At 34.6% G+C, this 22218-nt stretch overlaps 1 protein-coding gene across 1 annotated transcript; it reads left to right on the plus strand.

Moving 5' to 3' along the window:
- Positions 1-999: 999 nt before the first annotated feature.
- Positions 1000-21802, plus strand: LOC126742938 (nose resistant to fluoxetine protein 6-like). The gene is made up of 12 exons (XM_050449824.1): positions 1000-1307; positions 7417-7631; positions 7690-7916; positions 7981-8075; positions 8130-8326; positions 10960-11117; positions 11805-11973; positions 18832-18963; positions 19027-19230; positions 19291-19540; positions 21201-21283; positions 21504-21802. Exons 1-12 carry the CDS (start codon positions 1115-1117, stop codon positions 21762-21764), a joined length of 2184 nt encoding a protein of 727 aa, XP_050305781.1. The 5' UTR covers positions 1000-1114; the 3' UTR covers positions 21765-21802.
- The last annotated feature ends 416 nt before the right edge of the window (positions 21803-22218 follow it).

A 22218-nucleotide genomic window follows, 5' to 3' on the forward strand; every position in this document is an offset into this window, starting at 1 on the left:
GGTGGGTTTTATGGCTGATCCAGAAACATCTTGATTGTCCGACCAAGGGTCCAAAGGAAAACTGGACCCACTAAAATCCTTTATATATTATTCACACCGATTAATATTAGTAATGGTCTTATTAGGTGTATTGGTGCTACTTGTTCAAAAGATGGCATTCGAGCTGTTTCATTTTTTTTGCCTTATGTAATATTTTGAGGGAGATGAATATTAATTGACATACAGAGTGTTTCTTGTATTATGTGTCTCGTAAATGTATATATGAGGGTTTCCGAGGGTGCTTCTGTCATCTAAAGCATTTTCCAGATACAGACATTTCCAGAACAGACTTCCTACATATTTAAATTCTATAAAAAACTGTAAGAAATTTGATGATTCATGTGCCATATCTTATTAAGATACTTTTTGGACTTTTAGAGGCTGTATAGACAAGACTATTTAATCCAAGGAGAAATGGTGTTTACTTTCCTGTCTTATTTGATTAATATAGGAATTCTGTAGCATAGACTTTAGCAAATTTTTTTCTCAACTTTCTGTACAATTTTCAAAAAACGCTGAAATAGGTGTCTAGTGAAATTAGTCAAGGAATCTTAGTGTAAATTTTCAAAACTCTTAAACGCTAAACTTTTTAGGTATGGGCATTTTGTCAAACATTCTCAAACTATTTTTTCCCTCAACTTACAGTGCATTTTTCAAAAAACGCTGAATTTTTTTCGAAACGTTAATACCTTCAGACGTATGCCCTTATAAAGCCAATCAAATCTGAAGACACCGCATTTCCGCGTCTTAACCTTCACGCATCTTAAAATGTCCAATTATGCCTTAAAAAAAATCCACGAAAATTAACGCTAAACCTTCGAGTGAACAACGAAAATCCCCGTGTAGCCGTTTTCCATGATCCTGATAATAAACTTGACCGTCAGAAAAGCGCTCGCATGAGCCCAAGTCTGGTCGGCACGAAGGACACACGCCGGCACCTTCGCGAACTTATAAAAGCGCCTTCCGATCGCTCTTTTTTACATTTTACGACATTATGTTGCACTCAATATGCAACCTTAAGTATCCCGAGATAAATTAGGTCAATTTTTATTTTTTGGTTTTCGCGATTTGAAAAATGGGGTGTTTAAGGGTTCTCGCGGTGGTGCTTTGTGCGTGGTGCGCAAGAACCGAGGGATATTTCCAAAACGATTTCGGACTGTTTCCGGATTTACCAATGGGGGTGCCGAGAAGTGAAAATTCCGTTTGCAGGCAACAGAGTGAACTGTTTGTGGATAATTTGAGGAATTTAACTTTGTGGGCTCACGAGAGTAAGTAACGTTTTTCTAATGATAATAACTTAACGTTAGTTTTATTGAACATCCTGTACATTGTCGTGTTTTTGTGTTTCACTTTCCGGCGGTATTTGTGCGAGTATCACCATCATGTTGAAACCCCAATAGCTCTATACTTACACTTTTAAGGCATATAAAGAATTATTATCTAAGGAAGGCCCTGTATATATTTATATTTATTTACCTGTCTTGAATAATGTTATATAAAAAAATTAAATATTACTTGCAAGCCTGCTTACAGTGTTAGATTCTGCGTGAGATTTAAAGAAATTTTATGGAAAAGGCATGTCATACCTTGCTATAACAGTTCCTGAGATATGATCTGAAAATTGACATTTTTTTGGCAGTTTGCAAATTGCAGATAAATCTATAAACCCTCGACTGTCTGGAAGAAGCTCAAAATTTCTTCGAATGTTTGAGATAAACATATGATAGCCCTCAAGGGCCTAAATGAAGGAAAAACTGACCTCAACTGCCTGGAAGAGGCTCAAAATTTCATCGAATTTATGGAATAAATATAAGATAGCTCTTGAGGGCCTAAATGAGGGAAAAACTGACCTCAACTGCCTGGAAGAGGCTCAAAATTTCATCGAATTTATGGAATAAATATAAGATAGCTCTTGAGGGCCTAAATGAGGGAAAAACTGACCTCAACTGCCTGGAAGAGGCTCAAGATTTCATCGAATTTATGAAATAAATATAAGATAGTCTTCAAGGATCTAAATGGAGGAAAAACTTACCTCAACTGCCTGGAAGAGGCTCAAAATTTCATCGAATTTATGGAATAAATATAAGATAGCTTTCAAGGGCCTAAATGTAGAAAAAACTAACCTCTATTACTTGGAAGAAACTCAAAATTTCGGAGATTTTTTGGAATAAACATAAAATGGATCTCAAGGGACTAAACGAAGGAAAATTGACCTCAACTGCCTGGAAGAGGCTCAAAATTTCATGGAATTTATGGAATAAATATAAGATAGCTCTTGAGGGCCTAAATGAAGAAAAAACTGACCTCAACTGCCTGGAAGAGGCTCAAAATTTCATCGAATTTACGGAATAAATATAAGATAGCTTTCAAGGGCCTAAATGTAGAAAAAACTTACCTCTATTACTTGGAAGAAACTCAAAATTTCGGAGATTTTTTGGAATAAACATAAAATGGATCTCAAGGGACTAAACGAAGGAAAATTGACCTCAACTGCCTGGAAAAGGCTCAAAATTTCATCGAATTTATGGAATAAATATAAGATAGCTCTTGAGGGCCTAAAGGTAGAAAAAACTGACCTCAACTTCCTGGAAGATGCTCAAAATTTCATCGAATTTATGAAATAAATATATGATAGTCTTCAAGGGTCTAAATGGAGGAAAAACTTACCTCAACTGCCTGGAAGAGGCTCAAAATTTCATCGAATTTATGGAATAAATATAAGATAGCTCTTGAGGGCCTAAATGAAGGAAAAACTGACCTCAACTGCCTGGAAGAGGCTCAAAATTTCATCGAATTTATGGAATAAATATAAGATAGCTCTTGAGGGCCTAAATGAGGGAAAAACTGACCTCAACTGCCTGGAAGAGGCTCAAAATTTCATCGAATTTATGGAATAAATATAAGATAGCTCTTGAGGGCCTAAATGAGGGAAAAACTGACCTCAACTGCCTGGAAGAGGCTCAAAATTTCATCGAATTTTTGGAATAAATATAAGACAGTCTTCGAGGGTCTAAATGGAGGAAATACTGACCTCAACTGCCTGGAAGAAGCTCAAAATTTCATCGAATTTATGGAATAAATATAAGATAGCTCTTGAGGGCCTAAATGGAGGAAAAACTTACCTCAACTGCCTGGAAGAAGCTCAAAATTTCATCGAATTTATGGAATAAATATAAGATAGCTCTTGAGGGCCTAAATGAAGGAAAAACTGACCTCAAGTGCCAGGAAGAAGCTCAAAATTTCTTCGAATTCTTGAAATAAACATAAGATAGCCCTCAAGGGCCTAAATGTAGAAAAAACTTTCCTCTATTACTTGGAAGAAACTCGAAATTTCGGAGATTTTTTGGAATAAACATAAAATGAATCTCAAGGGACTAACAGCTAACTTCAGTATGGAAGAATTTTACTAGGACGCACTTTAAAATTTGTCTCTAAGTTTATGTCTGATATCAATGTTTATATTTTTTAATTCTTTATATTTAGATTATTGTTTTGAATCGTTTTATTTAATTTCGTGACTAATAAAGCGTACTTATTAATATTCTAATGACAAGGGCATGGACATTTTTATATTAAAGTCACATTTCATTATACTAGCAAGGATTAATTATTTGATATTTTTTTTACGCACCCTCTCGCTCCCAATCAAATAACGATTGTCTTTGTCATACATTAATACGAATATAGTTGTGAATTTTTTTTTAAATGACGCCCGGACTATAAATGGTGTCACGTGGCAGGGCCCAATTGTATCTCGTTCTCGCTCGCACCGGTTGAAGGTAACGGCTGATTTTGATACGGGACATATTAGTACGGGCGCGATTATTAAAAAAATCGTTAGTTTTTAATTATTTATGGTAATTAAAAAATGCATTTTCCATATATGCTTGCACTTATTATATAGTAGGAGCTATCGTTTTTTTGCGGCATGTTAGTGCGGGTGCTTTTTACAAAAAAAACATGAATATGACTTTTTTGAATTTTTTTTTTAAATGAATTTTTCAAAAGTAATTCAGTTTAAACTTAATTAAGAGCAAAAAAGTCAACAAAAAAAAAATGGCAGAATTGTAATAAAAATGATGCAATATCAAAGCAACAGTCTATTTAAGAAAAAACAGCAAAATTGTACAATAGGCACCTGGACTATAAAGCACAACACTTAGCGACCAAATAAACATTCTTTTTCTCACTCGCGCTCATTGTGAGCGACATTGAGGCGGCGCTCTTCTTCTAGCGGCATACTAGTCCGGGCGTTTTTGGCCGAAAAAAAATTTAATTAAATATTTGTAATTTTTTTTTAATCAAATATTCAAATAAATAGTTCAATGTTAATAAACTGCAAAAAAAAACTCAATTTAAAAAAAAACGGTAAAATTGTACAATAAGACACCTGGACTATAAAACACAACACTTAGCGACTAAATAAACATTCTTTTTCTCACTCGCACTCATTGCGAGCGGCGGCTCTCCTCTTCTAGCGGCATAATAGTCCGGGCGTATTTGGCCAAAAAAAAAAATTATCGAATTTTTATTAAGTATTTGTATTTTTTTTAAATCAAATTCCCAAATGAATAGTTCAATTTCAATTAACTCTAAAAAAACCGAATTTAATTAAAAACGGTAGAATTGTACTATAAGACACCTGGACTATAAAACACAACACTTAGCGGCCAAAAAAATATTCTTTTTCTTACTCGCACTCATTGTAAGCGGCGGCGCTCTTCTTCTAGCGGCATAATAGTCCGGGCGTTTTTGACCAAAAAATAAATTATCGAATTTTTATTAAATATTTGGATTTTTTTTTTAATTAAATTTTCAAATGAATATTTCAATTTCAATTAACTTGAAAAAACTGAATTTAATAAAAAACGGTAAAATTGTACACTAAGAGACCTGGACTATGAAGCACAACACTTAGCAACCATACAAGCTGTTTTTTCTCACTCGCACTCATTGCAAGCGGCGGCTCTGCTCGTCTAGCCGCATATTAGTCCGGGCGTTATTGACCAAAAAAAAATTTTATTGAATTTTTATTAAATATTTTAGTCTTTTTTTAAATTAAATTTTCAAATGATTCTATTACTTATTAATTCTCATTCAATTTCAATTAACTCTAAAAAAACTGAATTTAATTAAAAACGGTAGAATTGTACTATAAGACACCTGGACTATAAAACACAACACTTAGCGACCAAATAAACATTCTTTTTCTCACTCGCACTCATTGCGAGGGGCGGCTCTCCTCTTCAAGTGACATAATAGTCCGGGCGTTTTTGGCAAAAAAAAAAAATATCGAATTTTTATTAAATATTTTTATTTTTTTTTAAATCAAATTTTCAAATGAATAGTTCAATTTCACTTAATTGTAAAAAAACTCAATTTAATAAAAAACGGTAAAATTGTACAATAGACACCTGGACTATCAAGCACAACACTTAGCGACCAAATAAACATTCTTTTTCTCACTCACTCACATTGCGAGAGACGGCTCTCTTTTTCTACTAAAATTTAATTTTAAAATTAGAAATATTTTCTCAATATTTTGCTCTTTGTTTCACTCGTTTATCTCACAGGGTTCTTAAGATATTTGAGTTTAATATAGGCACTTGGACCAACAAACCGTTTTGCTAGTCAAATTTACTGACCTCGTAACGCTAATTTATTGAAAAATTAAAGAAATTATATACAATATTATATGTATAAAAATATAAACAATATAAGAAATTTTTAGTCGATACCAATTAAATTCATTATCCAGTCAAAAAGTGGATGATTCATGATTCTGATAAGAGCGACTAACAAACTTTCATAGATTAAGAAATATATTCTTTCAATAAATTCAAATAAATTGAATCCCACTATAAAGATGTGAAAAAATTATGAGAATATCTTAAGTAGTTTCCAAGTTATGACCAAAAATGTCAAGTAATAAATAAAAATGTTGCATTTCCAATATTTGGGAAGACCCTGATGGACAAAATTCCTTCTAACTCAAAAAGTTTTTGAGGTACAAAAACCGTTCTCCTATGAAATTGTTTGGTAAGAAACGCCCTTTCTTAGACTAGAACTCTTTTAAGAATATTCCCATTATTTCTTAAAATATTCTTAAGGAAAGTTAGAATTCATTAATAAAAGTAGCAAAAAAAACTACCTTAACCAAAACAGTCCTACTAACCTCAATTTTTAACCTAGACCGACGTTTTTACCCTCAAATCCATTCTCAGGAATCCCATTATAAAGATGTAAAAAATTATGAGAATATCTTAAGTAGTTTCCAAGTTATGACCAAAAATGTCCCCTAATGGATAAAAATCTTGTAATTGCAATTTGGTTCTCAATGCTTCAAATTGGATGACTCTGGGACCTTGATGGACAAAATTCCCTCTAACTCAAAAAGTTTTTAAGGTACAAGAACCGTTCTTATATGAAATTGTTTGGTAAGAAACCCCCTTTCTTGCACTATAACTCTTTTAACAATATTCCCATTATTTCTTAAAATATTCTTAAGGAAAGTTAGAATTTGTTAATAAAAGTAGCAAAAAAAATTACCTTAACCAAAACATTTAATTAGAAATATAATAATTCACAATTTATTTAATATATTCACCTTCTTTAACAAAAATACATGAAACAATGCAGATCCTATAAAACATTAATAGATTATCTTAAATCTTCAAACACGTGCAATCTTGATTATACTAAATATAAACCGATCGTGAGCCAGAGAGCAATTTACAATAGCCATTGATCTGTATTGTAGACTAATTGATTACTTAACGTGATTAATGACTAGGATGCGGTCTGCAGGGTTTGAAAGTAAAAACGGACTTGGAATGCATCATACTGTATATTTATTTATTTATTTGCAACAAACACTGGATTATCAATTACCTGAAGGAAGGGTGCCAAGAAACAATCTAGCCCTAAAAAATACATAACAACAGTGACACTACTGTTATAGTGTGTATTTGCAATATTATTAATCATAAATTGGTTGCTTCTCTCATCATATTGTTTATTGAGAGCAATCAACCTCAATGACCGAAAAATCCCCTCCGTAATTTAACCTTAAATTAATCTTCGGAATGACTTGAGATGATTAATCAATGAAACACCTTTGTCATTGATACTATTTGCAATAAAGCATACAAACAAAAGTGTTTGCATTTTTCGCTTTTGCTGCAGAGATTCGAATTCAAATTTATAGGCAATTAAAATCAAAATACCTTTATTTGTCTAAATAAACACAAAAAATAAATGTATATGCATAAGTATAGTAAGCAACTAAAGAAATGTTCATGAGACATATTAGGAACACCTCGTATGTCAAGCATATATTATGCAGTAGCCATAACCTTCATCATGCAACTGTTGCAGTGTGGGATGCGACAGCAAAAGCGTCCACAGGAGTCCTCCGAGGCAACATCTTTCAAATGGGACACTTCGAGCAGTGTCTCACCTCAAAAGCCCCCTTTGAGACCCAGTACTGTTTAGCGACAGTAAGAATTCACGTTCCCGCTCTGGATAAGCCCGATAGGGACTCGCTGGCGTTGGAAATCGATCCGGGCGACTCCGTTCTGGATAGGCTTTATGTAAGTAAGTATTCATTTGGGCTGGTTTAAGGTTTTCAGGTAAAAGCCCCCTTTTTAGAGGTACAGTGATAGATCTAAGCAACCGAGGGATACGATTAATCTCGGGTGGTGCGTGCCCGCCTCTTGTACCATCCAGGATCTGGATAAGTCGCTGAATGAGTATTTGAGTAGCGTGGAGACACCTTTGGATAAGAAAAATGTCACTTATACGGCGTCTATTAGGAAGGAGTTTTGCCAGAGAGCCTCGGAGAAGCAACACTATAACGCTGTGGATTATTCGTTTTGGTGAGTGCATGGTCAACATTTGGTCCTTCGAGCCGGACATGCTTATTTAGAACTACTGTTATAGCTTGCTTACCTTGATATTTGTGGTTCTGGTGCTGCTCTCTACCACTTACGACTACCATAGCGACAAAGAGGTTGTGGAAGAGAAGGATGTAAAGAGTAAGACAAGTCGCGATTATGAGACTTTTAATTAGTTAATTAATTTCCTATTAGAATCCGTAACTCAAAAGTTGTTACTATCGTTTTCGGCTAGAACGAACTTTTGGGAAATGGCCCAGGCGGAGACCACCAATCCAGACTTGAGTGTCTTATATGGACTGAGGACCATTTCCATTATGGTTATCATTTTGGACCATAGGTTTGGCACGTTCACTTCTTCCGCCCTGATCAATTTTGATTATGTCGAAAAAGTAAGTAGACGTTTAACATTGACAGTTGCCTTTAGGGGCCTGGGCATTCTGACAGCTTTGACAAGTGACATTAAGTTCTAGATGGCACTGGTTGATGTTTACAGGTTCTTTTAACATTCACGACAGATGAAGTTAACGGTATTCTTTGACGAGTGACAATTATTTCAAACGATATAATGAATGTTGTGTAATGTTTTTTTAGACGTGATTTATCCGGTGATGTCACTAAAATCTATTTAAAAAATTAAATTCTAAGGAAACCTGACAACACCGCCGCGTCCTACTGGATTTGTCATTGTCCAGAATTTTTCAGTAGGCGGCGCTGGTTGACGTTTATAGGCTCCTCTAACTTTTATAACAGATGACGTTGACAGTTGCCTTTGACAAGTCACACTCAAGAAAACTGAAATTATTAAATTTTGTCAAGATTCAGTTACTTTTTTAGATTTTTTACTCAGTGACGTCACTAAAATCTAATTACTATTAAAATAAAATATAATATTCAATCTAAATGGCGATTCCGTCGTCTATTATTGCGTTCGCCATTGTCAACTGTCATACCAGAATTTTTCAGTAGATGGCACTAGTTGACGTTTACAGGTTCCTTTGACAATTGAACAAAATGTGTTATAAATGTACTCTAAGACAAGCTGGCTGTCATGGGCAGTGACATTCAAAGAAATTTAAATTATTAAATTTTGTAAAAGTGTAGGTATTTAGACGTTTGTTACATAGTGACGTCACCAAAATCTATTTTCAATTAAAAAAGAGTTTTTAAAATTTTTAAAAATATATAAGGCAACGCGTCATTGTCATCTGTCAAGCCAGAATTTTTCAGTGGGCGGCACTGGTTGACGTTTACAGGCTTCTGTGACATTTACGACAAGTGACGTTGACATTTAAAAAAATTTATTTTAATTCATATCTAAGACAATCTGGCAATTTCGCGAGCTACTGTTTATCATGACAGGTGATGGCTTCCTTTGACAAGTGACCTTTATTTCAAGTAAATTTATCATTTGCAATAATATGATCAATTTTTAAACCTCTACATTAATCTAAATCTAAAACAACTTGAGAACTCCGCGTATTATTTATGTGATTGTCAATTGTCATGCCAAATTATTTCAATAGATGGCACTGGTTGATGTTTACAAGTTCCGTTGATATTCATGACAGACGTCGTTTGACAAGTGACTTTTAAACAAAATTAAATTATTAAATTTTATGAAGAGTCAGCTATCTAGACGTCTTTCACCCAGTGACGTCACCAGAATATATTTAAATTAACTTTAAGGGAACCTGACAACTCCGCCGCGTCCTACTGCATTTGTCATTGTCCAGAATTTTTCAGTAGGCGGCGCTGGTTGACGTTTATTATAGGCTCCTGTAACTTTTATAACAGATGACATTGACAGTTGCCTTTGACGAGTAACACTTAAAGAAAACTGAAATTATTACATTTTGTCAAGATTCAGTTACTTTATTAGATTTTTGTGACGTCACTGAAATCTATTTATAATATTCAATCTAAATGGCGTCTATTATTGCGTTCGCCATTGTTAACTGTCATACCAGAATTTTTCAGTAGATGGTACTAGTTGACGTTTACAGGTTCCTTTGACAATTGAACAAAATATGTACTCTAAGACAAGCTGGCCATGACAAGTGACATTCAAAGAAATTTAAATTATTAAGTTTTGTAAAAGTTTAGTTATTTAAACGTTTCTTAAACAGTGACGTCATGAAAATCTATTTTCAATTAAAAGAGTTTTCAAAATTTAAAAAAATATATAAGACAACGCGTCACTGTCATCTGTCATACCAGATTATTTCATTGGATGGCGCTAATTGACGTTTATAGGTTACTTTCGTGACAAGTGATGTGGACAGTTTTCTTTGATAAGTGACATGTAAAGAAAATTCAGTTCAAAAAAAAGAAACTGTCAACGTCACCTATCATAAATGTCATCCAGTGTCGTCTGTTGAAAAATTCTGGTTATTTTATTAATTAAACCTATTAAATTTTGTAAAGGTTTAATTATTTAGATGTTTTTTTAACCAGTGAAGTCACCAAGATCTAATTTCAATTAAAAAAAAAGTTTTTTAATAGAATATTACATTTATTGTCAACTTCACTTTATTTGTCAATTGTCATACCAGAATTTTTCAACAGACGACACTGGATGACATTTATGATAGGTGACGTTGACAGTTTCTTTGGCAAAAAAAATAAAATTAATGAACTTTTTGTAAAGGGTCAGTTATTTAACGTTAAACGTCACCAAAATCTATTTTTAATTAAAAAAAGGTTTAAAATTAAATTAAATCCAAGACTATTAGGTTTTTTATTGTCAATTGTCATTGGTTGACATTCCTGATATTTCTTTGACATTCCTGACAGCTGACTGTTTCCTTTGACAAGTGACATTTGATAAAAAATTAAATTATAAATATTTTTAAAAGTTCAGTGGCATCACCAAAATAAATCCCAAACTCCGCCGCGTACTATTACGTTTTACAACTGTCATACCAGAATTTTCCGGTAGACAACACTGGCCCTTTGACGTTTACGATAGTTGTCGTATGCAGTTGACAGGTGATATTGACACAATCAAACTTCTTTGTTTTAGCAATACCGTGCCCCGTTTGCCTGTATGGTGTTCCACGGGGATCTGTTCGTGGATACGTTTTTCCTTCTGAGCGGTCTTTTGGTGGCCTACGGACTACTCACGCAATTCGACAAAAGGATGGTCAATCCGGGCTTTATTATATTTCTGCGCTACATAAGGTAAATTGCAGTTGACATTTTTGACAGGTGTCATTGTTGTCACTTTAGCGGCGGGTGGCGCCAAGTTTGAAAGTAAAAAGGAAAAGTTCAAATTAAATTTTATCGCGTAGTAAAATAAACTGTAGCAATTAAATCTATATGTTAATGTTTAATTACGACGGAATATTATTGCGGAAAAAATTAATAATTAATAAAATATGTAATACTTTATGTGTCATAAGATGCATGCACTTTATGTAAATTATTAGATATTTGGTTTAGAAAGTATTTTTATTGTATTGGTCATAACAATTGAATGTCGAAGGCTATTTTGTATAAACCGTCACGGCCAACTCGTCATATTCGATAAAGAAGTGCACAGTTGTAAGATCCCGATAAAAAAACAAAATTACGAATTTTTTCTCATATTACGTGACCGCCGGCCAATTAACAACGCTCTGCTTCTTAGATTTACTACTAATTACTCTGCCCAATTATATTTCTATTAAACCGAGGGTAATTTGTGTATTTTTATTATTGTTTACGTGCAATAAGTGTAATTAGTGCATGCACGATTACTATTATTATACAGCAATGATTTGCCAACAACAATTGATTACGTAGCGTATGTAGTGAAGCAAAAACATGTAGGGCCTTAACAGTTATACACACCTAACCTAACATAACCTAAAAATTTCTTGTTTCTAGGTTAACGCCCGTTTATGCCTTTGTAATATTTTACTACGCAAGTCTGTTCGATTATTCGGGAAATGGACCGCTGTGGAAAGTCATTGCTGGGGCGGATGCCCAAGATTGCAGGGACAACTGGTGGGCCAATCTGCTTTACATTAATAATTACGTCAATGCCGAACATATGGTAAGTAAATTAAGAAAAAAGTACTTAGATTATTATTCCAGGCTCTCCAAGTGGCTCAGATACCTGTAATAAGACTCTCCAATATCTAGAATAACAATATCCAACAGAGAGAGTCATAGGTTGACTCAGATAATTTTTAATTGCCTGGAAGAACTATCAGAGTAGTTAGAAGATTATTCCAGGCTCTCCAAGTGACTCAGATCCCTGTAATAGGACTCTCACGTTAACTAGAATAACAATATTTAAAAGAGAGAGTCATAGGTTGACTCAGATTATCCTTGATTGACTGAAGGAACTCTCAGAGTATTTAAAAGATTATTCCAGGCTCTCCAAGTGGCTCAGATTCCTGTAACAAGATTTTCCAATATCTAGAATAATATTGTCCAAAGAGAGAGTCATAGGTTGACTCAGATTATCCCTAATTGCCTGGAAAAACTCTCAGAATATTTAGAAGATTATTCTAGGCTCTCCAGGTGACTCAGATGCCTGTAATAAGACACTCATGTTATCTAAAATAACAATATTTAAAAGAGAGAGTCATAGGTTGACTCAGATTATCCCTAATTGCCTGGAAGAACTTTTAGAGGAATTAGAAGATTATTCCAGGCACTCCAAGCGACTCAAATCCCTGAGAAGAACTCTCAGAGTATTTAGAAGATTATTCCAGGCTCTCCAAATGACTCAGATCCCTGTAATAAGACTCGCACGTTATCTAGAATAACACTATTTAAAAGAGAGAGTCATAGGTTAACTCAGATAATTTTTAATTGTCTGGAAGACCTCTCAGAATAATTAGAAGATTATTCCAGGCTCCCCAAGTGACTCAGATCCCTGTAATAAGACTCTCACGTTATCTAGAATAAAAATATTCAACAGAGAGAGTCATAGATTGACTCAGATTATCCTTAATTACCTAGAAGAACTCTCAGAGTAATTAAAAGATTATTCCAGGCTCTCCAAGTGACTCAGATCCCTGTAATAAGACTCTTACAATATCTTGAAACACAATATCCAACAGAGAGAGTCATAGGTTGACTCAGATTATCCTTGATTGACTGGAGGAACTCTCAGAGTATTTAAAAGAATATTCCAGGCTCCCCAAGTGACTCAGATCCCTGTAATAAGACTCTTAAGTTATCTAGAATAACAATATCCTAAGGAGAGAGTCATAGGTTGATTCAGATTATCCTTAATTGCCTGAAAGAACTCTCAGAGTATTTAGAAGATTATTCTAGGCTCTCCAAGTGACTCAGATGCCTGTTATAAGACTCTCACGTTATCTAGAATAACAATATTTAAAAGAGAGAGTCATAGGTTGACTCAGATTATCCTTGATTGCCTGGAAGAACTCTCAGAGTATTTAGAAAATTATTCCGTGCTCTCCAAGTGACTCAGATGCCTGTAATAGGACTCTCACGTTAACTAGAATAACAATATTTAAAAGAGAGAGTCATAGGTTGACTTAGATTATCCCTAATTACCTGGAAGAACACTCAGAGTATTTAAAAAACTATTCCAGGCTCTCCAAGTGACTGAGATACCTGTAATAAGACTCTCAAATTATCTATAATAACAATATTTTAAGGAGAGAGTCATAGGTTGACTCAGATTATCCTTAATTGCCTCGAAGAACTCTCAGAGTAATTAGAAAATTATACCAGGCACTCCAAGTGCTCAGATCCCTGTAATAAGACTCTCACGTTATCTAGAGTAACAATATCCAACAGAGAGAGTCATAGGTTAACTCAGATTATCCTTGATAGACTGGAAGAACTCTCAGAATATTTAGAAGATTATTCCAGGCTCCCCAAGTGGCTCAGATTCCTGTAATAAGACTCTCACGTTATCTAGAATAACAATATTTAAAAGAGAGAGTCATAGGTTGACTCAGATAATTTTTAATTGCCTGGAAGACCTCTCAGAATAATTAGAAGATTATTCCAGGCTCCCCAAGTGACTCAGATCCCTGTAATAAGGCTCTCATGTTATCTAGACTAAAAATATTTAAAGAGAGAGAGTCATAGGTTGATTCAGATTATCCTTAATTACCTAGAAGAACTCTCAGAATAATTAAAAGATTATTCCAGGCTCTCCAAGTGACTCAGATCCCTGTAATAGGACTCTCACGTTAACTAGAATAACAATATTTAAAAGAGAGAGTCATAGGTTGACTCAGATAATTTTTAATTGCCTGGAAGACCTCTCAGAATAATTAGAAGATTATTCCAGGCTCTCCAAATGACTCAGATGCCTGTAATAAGATTCTCATGTTATCTAGAGTAACAATATTTAAAAGAGAGAGTCATAGGTTGACTCAGATTATCCTTGATTGACTGGAGGAACTTTTAGAATAATTAGAAGATTATTCCAGGCTCTTCAAGTGACTCAGATTCCTGTAATAAGACACTCATGTTATCTAGAGTAACAATATTTAAAAGAGAGAATCATAGGTGGACTCAGATTATCCTTGATTGCCTGAAAGAACTGTCAGAGTATTTAGAAAATTATTCCAGGCTCTCCAAGTGGCTCAGATCCCTGTAATAAGACTCTAATGTTATCTAGAATAACAATATTTAAAAGAGAGGGTCATAGGTTGACTCAGATTATCCCTAATTACCTGGAAGAACACTCAGAGTATTTAAAAGACTATTCCAGGCTCTCCAAGTGACTGAGATACCTGTAATAAGACTCTCAAATTATCTATAATAACAATATTTTAAGGAGAGAGTCATAGGTTGACTCAGATTATCCTTAATTGCCTCGAAGAACTCTCAGAGTAATTAGAAAATTATACCAGGCACTCCAAGTGCTCAGATCCCTGTAATAAGACTCTCACGTTATCTAGAGTAACAATATCCAACAGAGAGAGTCATAGGTTAACTCAGATTATCCTTGATAGACTGGAAGAACTCTCAGAGTATTTAGAAGATTATTCCAGGCTCCCCAAGTGGCTCAGATTCCTGTAATAAGACTCTCACGTTATCTAGAATAACAATATTTAAAAGAGAGAGTCATAGGTTGACTCAGATAATTTTTAATTGCCTGGAAGACCTCTCAGAATAATTAGAAGATTATTCCAGGCTCCCCAAGTGACTCAGATCCCTGTAATAAGGCTCTCATGTTATCTAGACTAACAATATTTAAAGAGAGAGAGTCATAGGTTGATTCAGATTATACTTGATTGCCTGGAAGAACTCTCAGAGTATTTAGAAGATTATTGCAGGCTCTCCAAGTAACTCAGATCCCTGTTCTAACACTCTCACATTATCTAGAATTATAATATTCAAAAGAGAGAGTCATAGGTTGACTCAGATTATCTTTAGTTGCCTTAAAGACCTCTCAGATTAATTAGAAGATTATTCTAGGCTTTCCAAGTTACTCAGATGCCTGTAATAAGACTCTCACGTTATCTAGAATAACAATATTTAAAAGAAAGAGTCATAGGTTAACTCAGATTATCCCTAATTGCCTGGAAGAACTCTCAGAGTAATTAGAAGACTATTCCAGGCTCTCCAAGTGGCTCAGATGCCTGTAATAAGACTCTCATGTTATCTAGAATAACAACATCCAAAAGGGACTCTACGACTCTCTCTCAGATTACCCTCAATTGCCTGGAAGAGTTCTCAGAATACTCAAACGAATATTCTACGCTATCAAATTATCTAGAATTGATATTTGTGTTCCTATCATATTTCCCTGAAAAATCGAACTTTCAGAAATTGACCCGTCATGTCATGCGCAGTAACTCAATCCCTTTAAGGTTGAATAACTGGAGAATCATTGAACGTACGAAAAAACTTATAACTGCCTTTTTTATAGAAAAATTCCTCAGCTTTACTTTAAGGCATAACCGAACAAAATAGCCCGATCAGTTTTCGAAATATTGAATTTTAACTGCATGCACGTTTAACGCCAACAAAGTGTTGATGAATAAAATAAAGTCGGTGTGATATTTACCAATAAATGTCTCGCAGTCCATTTGTTAGATAGATATTTTTTCCAATTAAACCATAATTAAGTTAACACATAATTGGCGAACGTGAGTTATAGCGCGTGCAATATAAGTTGCACACATGTGACCTGAAGTTACCACAACCTGTAAGTACTTAATAAATTAATTTATAAAGATGTGGGTATTTAGGCAACAACCAGTGGTACCAAAAGCAACCTAAAAAACACTTAAAACTCTGTAAAGCTTTTCAGGTTATACGCTGCAACTGATTATGGACGGACTATAGCGTTGACTCAGCAGCACCTGCAGGGATAACGAATCTATAACAGATTTATTAACTATCCTTGAATCGTTAAAAAATTATTATGTTATTTTTTTCACTTTCCCTTTTAACTGAAACAAATGCACCCACGTGGAGGTTCACACTGTTATTCATTAGGTACATAAATAGACACTTCGGCCATTTTGTTTTATTATATGTGAAATGTCAAAATAAAAAGATCTCATTTTCTTCTTCTTCTTCTAATTTTCTGGCTGACTTTATATCTAATACGCAATATTGCAACTCATTCTAAAAATTAATTACCTCGTTTATTATTATTATTTAATCCAAGACAATTAGGCAACGTAAAACAATTAAAAAATCTGACGTGGTGACTAACTATGCCAGCCATCGGCCAAAAGTAGGTTAACGATCTTAAATGTTATTTATACAAAAGATCAATGTTGGGTGAAAGTGATTTGGGTTACTTTTGCTTTTATTCACTATAGAATCTCTTTGTTTTTCGCTTATAACAAAGATGTCGCTAGTTTTAGGGAGGAGGAAGGGGGTCGGGGGGATCTTTACCCCACCCGGAAAAATTATCACTCGTTGCACCCGCAAAATAATTATGATTGCACAATAACTCTCAAATGTTCAATATTGGGTAACTCGCGAGTTATATAACGTGGATATTTGGTTAATATAACAGCACGTAAATATAGTCGAGGAGATCATACCCGAAAAACGTTCGAAAACTCTCTGCATACAAAATATCCCGCTGTCAGTTAACCGTCAGAAGGGCTTAACCTCACTTGTCACAAGTTGCTATAGAGTCAAGTCCAAACTATGAAAAGATTCTTAGGTTAAGAACTGACCTTTGCTCTCCTGGTCTATATATGGAGGCGATTTAAATATTAAATACACGTCCCGTTTTAAGATTAACGGCAGAACGTACGAAATCGAAACTGTTGACCCACTTTTTGGGCTGCATAGCGAGTTTGGTGTTATCTCATCACACTTATACACGTAATCGTTTTTATTATTAATATGCATTAGATCGGTTAAAATTCCAATATAATGTAAACTAGCTGACATAAATCAATGAGATCAACAGTATAATGTTAAGAAAAGATTTCACAATAAACTTTGGTAAGGGTCGAAAGCCATAGGAACTCAATTTTTTAAGATATTTGATTCCTTTGATCCTGCTCATCAAAAAACCGTATATCTTAAGAACCTGTTGAGATAAATGAATGAAACAAAAAGCAAAATAGTGAGAAAACATGTCTCAATAATCTTTGTTAGGAATTTAAAATGATTAAAATTCAATTTTTTTATATATTTGAGTCCAAAGTCCAACTTGTCAAAAAAAGCACGGAAATCAGTGATGATCTTCGCTGAACAAAAAGTCAAATATCTTAAGAACTTATTGAAATAAATGAATGAAACAAAGAGTACAATATTAAGAAAATATGTCTGAACCAATTTCATTAAAGGTCCAAAACTATTGGACCTCAATATTTTGAGATATTTGATTTCGTTGATCCTGTTGCCCAAGGCAGCAGAGTGACCGCAGACTTCATGGCTGAACTACTGAAGTCAAAAAACACGAAGAAAATATTTCTCAACAAACTTTATTGAAATCATTGGAAAAATGATAAAAATTATTTTTTTTTACAAAAACGCTCGGACTAATATGCCGCTAGAAGACGTGAGCCGCGGCTCGCAATGAGTGCGAGTGAGAAAAAAAAGTTTGTATGGTTGATACGTATTACATTTTATAGTCCAGGTGTCTATTGTAAAATTTTGACATTTTAACAAAGAATTGACAAAGTTTTCTTGCTGGTATTTGATATATTAAAACAACAAGTCAAAAACGCCCAGACTAATATATCGCTTGAAGAATAGAGCTGCTGCTCTCAATATGCACGAGTGAGAAGCAAACGTGTTTTTGTTGGTCCAGGTTCCTATTAATGTCAAATATCTTAAGAACCCTTTGAGATAAACGAGTGAAACAAAGAACAAAATATTAAGAAAACATTTCTCAATAAACTTTGTTGAAGGTTCAAAGCCATTGGAGCCCAATTTTTTGAAATATTTGATTCCTTTGATCCTGTTACCTAAGACAGCAGAACCACAGACCTCATGGCTCAACAAAAAGTCAGATATCTTAAGAACCCTTTGAGACAAGTGAATGAAATAAAGAGCAACGTATTGAGAAAACACTTCTTAACCAACTTTGTTGAAAATTCAAAATTATCAAAATTGAAGTTTTCGAGATATTTGACTCAAAAGATCAACTTGCCCAAGACACCAAAGTGACTAGAGACCTCTTGGTTCAACAAAAAGTCAAATATCTTAAGAACCCTTTGAGATACATTAATAAAACAAAGAGTACAATATTAAGAAAATATGTCTCAGCAAGCTTTATTAAAGGTCCAAAACAATTGGAGCTCAATTTTTTGAGATATCTGATTTCTTTGATCCTGTTGCTCAAGGCAGCAGAGTAATCATAGACTTCATGGCTGAACTAAAAGTCAAATATCTTGAGAACCCTTTTACATAAACGCACGAAACAAGTAGTAATATATTAGGAAAACATTTCTCAACAAGCTGAATATCTCAAGTATTATAATGATTTCAGTGTATGACGCATGCGTGGTACCTCCCTTGCGACTTCCACTACTTCATCATAGCCATTGGCATCTGTATGCTGATAAAAAAAGAAAAGAAAATCGGCTTGAGCGCCCTCTTGACGACAACCGTCATATCAATGGTAATACTTGTTTATGGGGTAAATCTTCCAATAGAGTTTTTAAGGAGTGACCTTCTCTTACAGATCATCCCCTTCATATTAACAGTGGTCTACCGTAGACCGTCAATGTTAATGTTCTACCCGGACTTCCTGACTGGCCCTAAAACCCATGCAGACTTTTTGCTGACTTACAGTAAGTCCCATGCAAGGGCCACCCCGTACTTCATAGGGATGTTCGGAGGGTACATTTATTACAGATTAAAAGGAAAAAAGTATCATGTGTGCAGGGTAAACTCTTCGAACGTAAAAGTAACAAATTTTCCATAAGGTTTTTTTTTTTAAATATAGATAAAGTCAGCACTGCTCATAGTGCTATCGATAGCTGCCATAGCAACGTCGGTGCTGAGCGGTGCCGTGTTTTATGATCCCTATCATCCCTACGAGCCATATGAGTCTGCCGCTTATGCAGGGTTCCATAGGGCCTTATGGGCCCTCGGCAGCATCGGGATAATTTATGTGGCCAGCTACGGACATGCCAGTTTCATTTCGAAAATACTCACCTGGAGTCCTTGGGTGGCTTTGAGTAAATTGCAGTACGGTGAGTAATTTTTATTTTTTTTTTTAATGTTTTTATTGTAAATACGCCCGGACTAAGGAGAGCCGCCGCTCGCAATGAGTGAGAGTGAGAAAGAGAGAGTTTTTGGTGTGTTTGTTAAGCGTTCTCCTTTATAGTCCAGGTGTCTATTGTATAATTGTGCAGTAAGTTTGGCTGTAGTAATTGATGGTAGAGAACAAGACGCTGGTATGGTTAGTTTGATAGATGAATTTAGCTTGTTGACTAATATGCGACTAGAAAAGGAGAGCCGTAGCTTGCAATGTGTGTGAGTGAGAAACCGAATGTTTATTTAGTTGCTAAGTGTTGTGCTTTATAGTCCAGGTGTGTTATTGTACAGTTTTACCGGTTTTTTTTTAAATTGACTTTTTTTACAGTTAATTGACATTGAACTATTTTTGAAAGTTTTATTTTTAAAAAAAATCCAAATACTTAATAAAAATTTGATAAAATGATTTTTTTTGGCCAAAAACGCCCGGACTAATATGCCGCTAGAAGAAGAGAGCCCCCGCTCGCAATGAGTGCGAGTGAAAAAAAGAATGTTTAATTGGTTGCTAAGTGTTGTACTTTATAGTCCAGGTGTCTATTGTACAGTTTTGCTATTTTTTATTAAATAGACTATGGCTTTGATATTGGATTATTTTTATTACAAATCTGCCATGTTTTCTTTTTTAATTGACTTTTTCGCTCTTAATCAAGTTTAAACTGAATTATTTTTGAAAAATTAATTTAAAAAAAAAAAGATTTTTTAGTAAACACGCTCGTACTAATATGTCCCGTATCAAAATCAGGCGTTATTTTCAACGGGTGCGAGCGAGAAGGAGATAGAATTAGACCTTGCCACGTGACACTTTTCATAGTCCGAGCGTCATTTTAAAAAAAGTCACTATACTCGTATTAATGTATGACAAAGATAGGCGTTATTTGAGTGGGAGCGAGAGGGTGCGTAATGGTGTTCTATAGTAAGGACGTTAATGCCAAATAAAATATCAAATTATTAATCCTTGCTGGGATAATGAAACGTGACCATAATACAATAATATCCATGCCCTTGTCATTTGAATATTAATATGTAATTTATTGGTTTGTTTGCTTTAGATTAATTACGTTTTTATAAATATTAATTATTACTTAATTGGGATGTTTTTTAAATTATTACGCACATGTTTGAATGCCAAAAACTCAACAGTTTTATTTGTATTGTATAAATCAACAATTTTCCTCCAATCCTAATACTCTAACAATCAATACTTCTACTAATTCTATAATATAAAGTGCCCAAATTGATATATATTGGGCTAAAACGCCCGGACTAAAATATTACATTCGCACGACCATATTGCGCATAACGTTTGGGACCATGTTCTCTCTCACTTTAACCCGTTGACGTGGCAACGTTTGACGACGCCTTAGTCCAGGAGTCAGAGTGAAAAAACAGCAACAAATGGATAAAAAATTACAGGAAGACGAGACTGTCCTGTGTTGTTGCATTTTAGAATTCTCAATGAGTACTTTGTAAGTGTGTAATATAAATTATAATTCAGTCCTAAATTTTTCTCTTACTTTGACTTTTTGATGACGCCTTAGTCCGTGGGTATCTACCAAAAAAAAAAAACCGCATTAATGATCAAATTTCCTCCTTTAGGTGCTTATTTGATCCACATGCAGTTCCAACTACGGTCCGCCGCCAATTTCATGAATCCCCGCTACATAACCTATTTCGATTTGGTAAGTTACACATAATGAACTTTATTATTAGTCCGAGCACAAATTAAAAAAAAAAAAAAACAAATATTAACAGTATCTTGACCTTCTCGACTACTAATAAATGATTTAAAGGCACCTTATGCACATATTTGTTATGCAAGTGCACACATGCATATTCAATTGCAAGCTTGCAAAGTGGTTCTCGGTTTACTTAACGTAAACATTATTCTTCTTATTTCAGGTGAGTTTGTCGGCCTCCGATATGGTGTTGGCCTTCGTAGCGGCTTTGGCCCTTTACCTGATGATCGAGGCCCCATTTAGGAAGATTTTCAAGGAACTTTTGAACCCCAAGAGGGAACCTAAAGGGTCTAAAAGTGCCCTCGAGGAGCCTCAAAGTGGGACTTCGACTGCGGCAGAACCTGAACCCAGACATGTCTTAAATAATAATAACAATTATATCGGCAGTCATAATAGGGGGTTCGAGGAGGACAGTAGACTTTAGGAAAAATGTAATTTTTTTAATATATATATGTACGTGTTTCTGTTTTGTATATATTTATTCGTATTGGCAGCTGAGCAGAAGAACGGCAACACCGAATTGAGTTTTAATGTCATTGTGTAAAAACGGCAATACCGTCCCTGGTGGCCAAACTTTACGGTGTTGCCATTCTTTACACACTCGGACAGTGGAACACCTTGTATGGATGTTAATAAGATGCTCGGGTGTTATTAAAAATGACCATAAAGTGCAACCATGAACTTCCTGGTTGCCTTTTAAGGGACTCAAATGGACGATTTGTTGTTTTATTCGAATCTTATAGATAATACAAAGGAGAGTACGTGATCTGCCACACATCAAACTTTTTTATACATTAATTTTAAAATTTAAGTTTCGTGTGTCTTTCAAGTCACATAACCTAAAAATATGACGTCATAGATCCCTTACTGTAAAGAGT

This window comes from Anthonomus grandis, chromosome 12 (genome assembly GCF_022605725.1).
Source record: "Anthonomus grandis grandis chromosome 12, icAntGran1.3, whole genome shotgun sequence".
NCBI classification, from domain to species: Eukaryota; Metazoa; Arthropoda; class Insecta; order Coleoptera; family Curculionidae; genus Anthonomus; species Anthonomus grandis.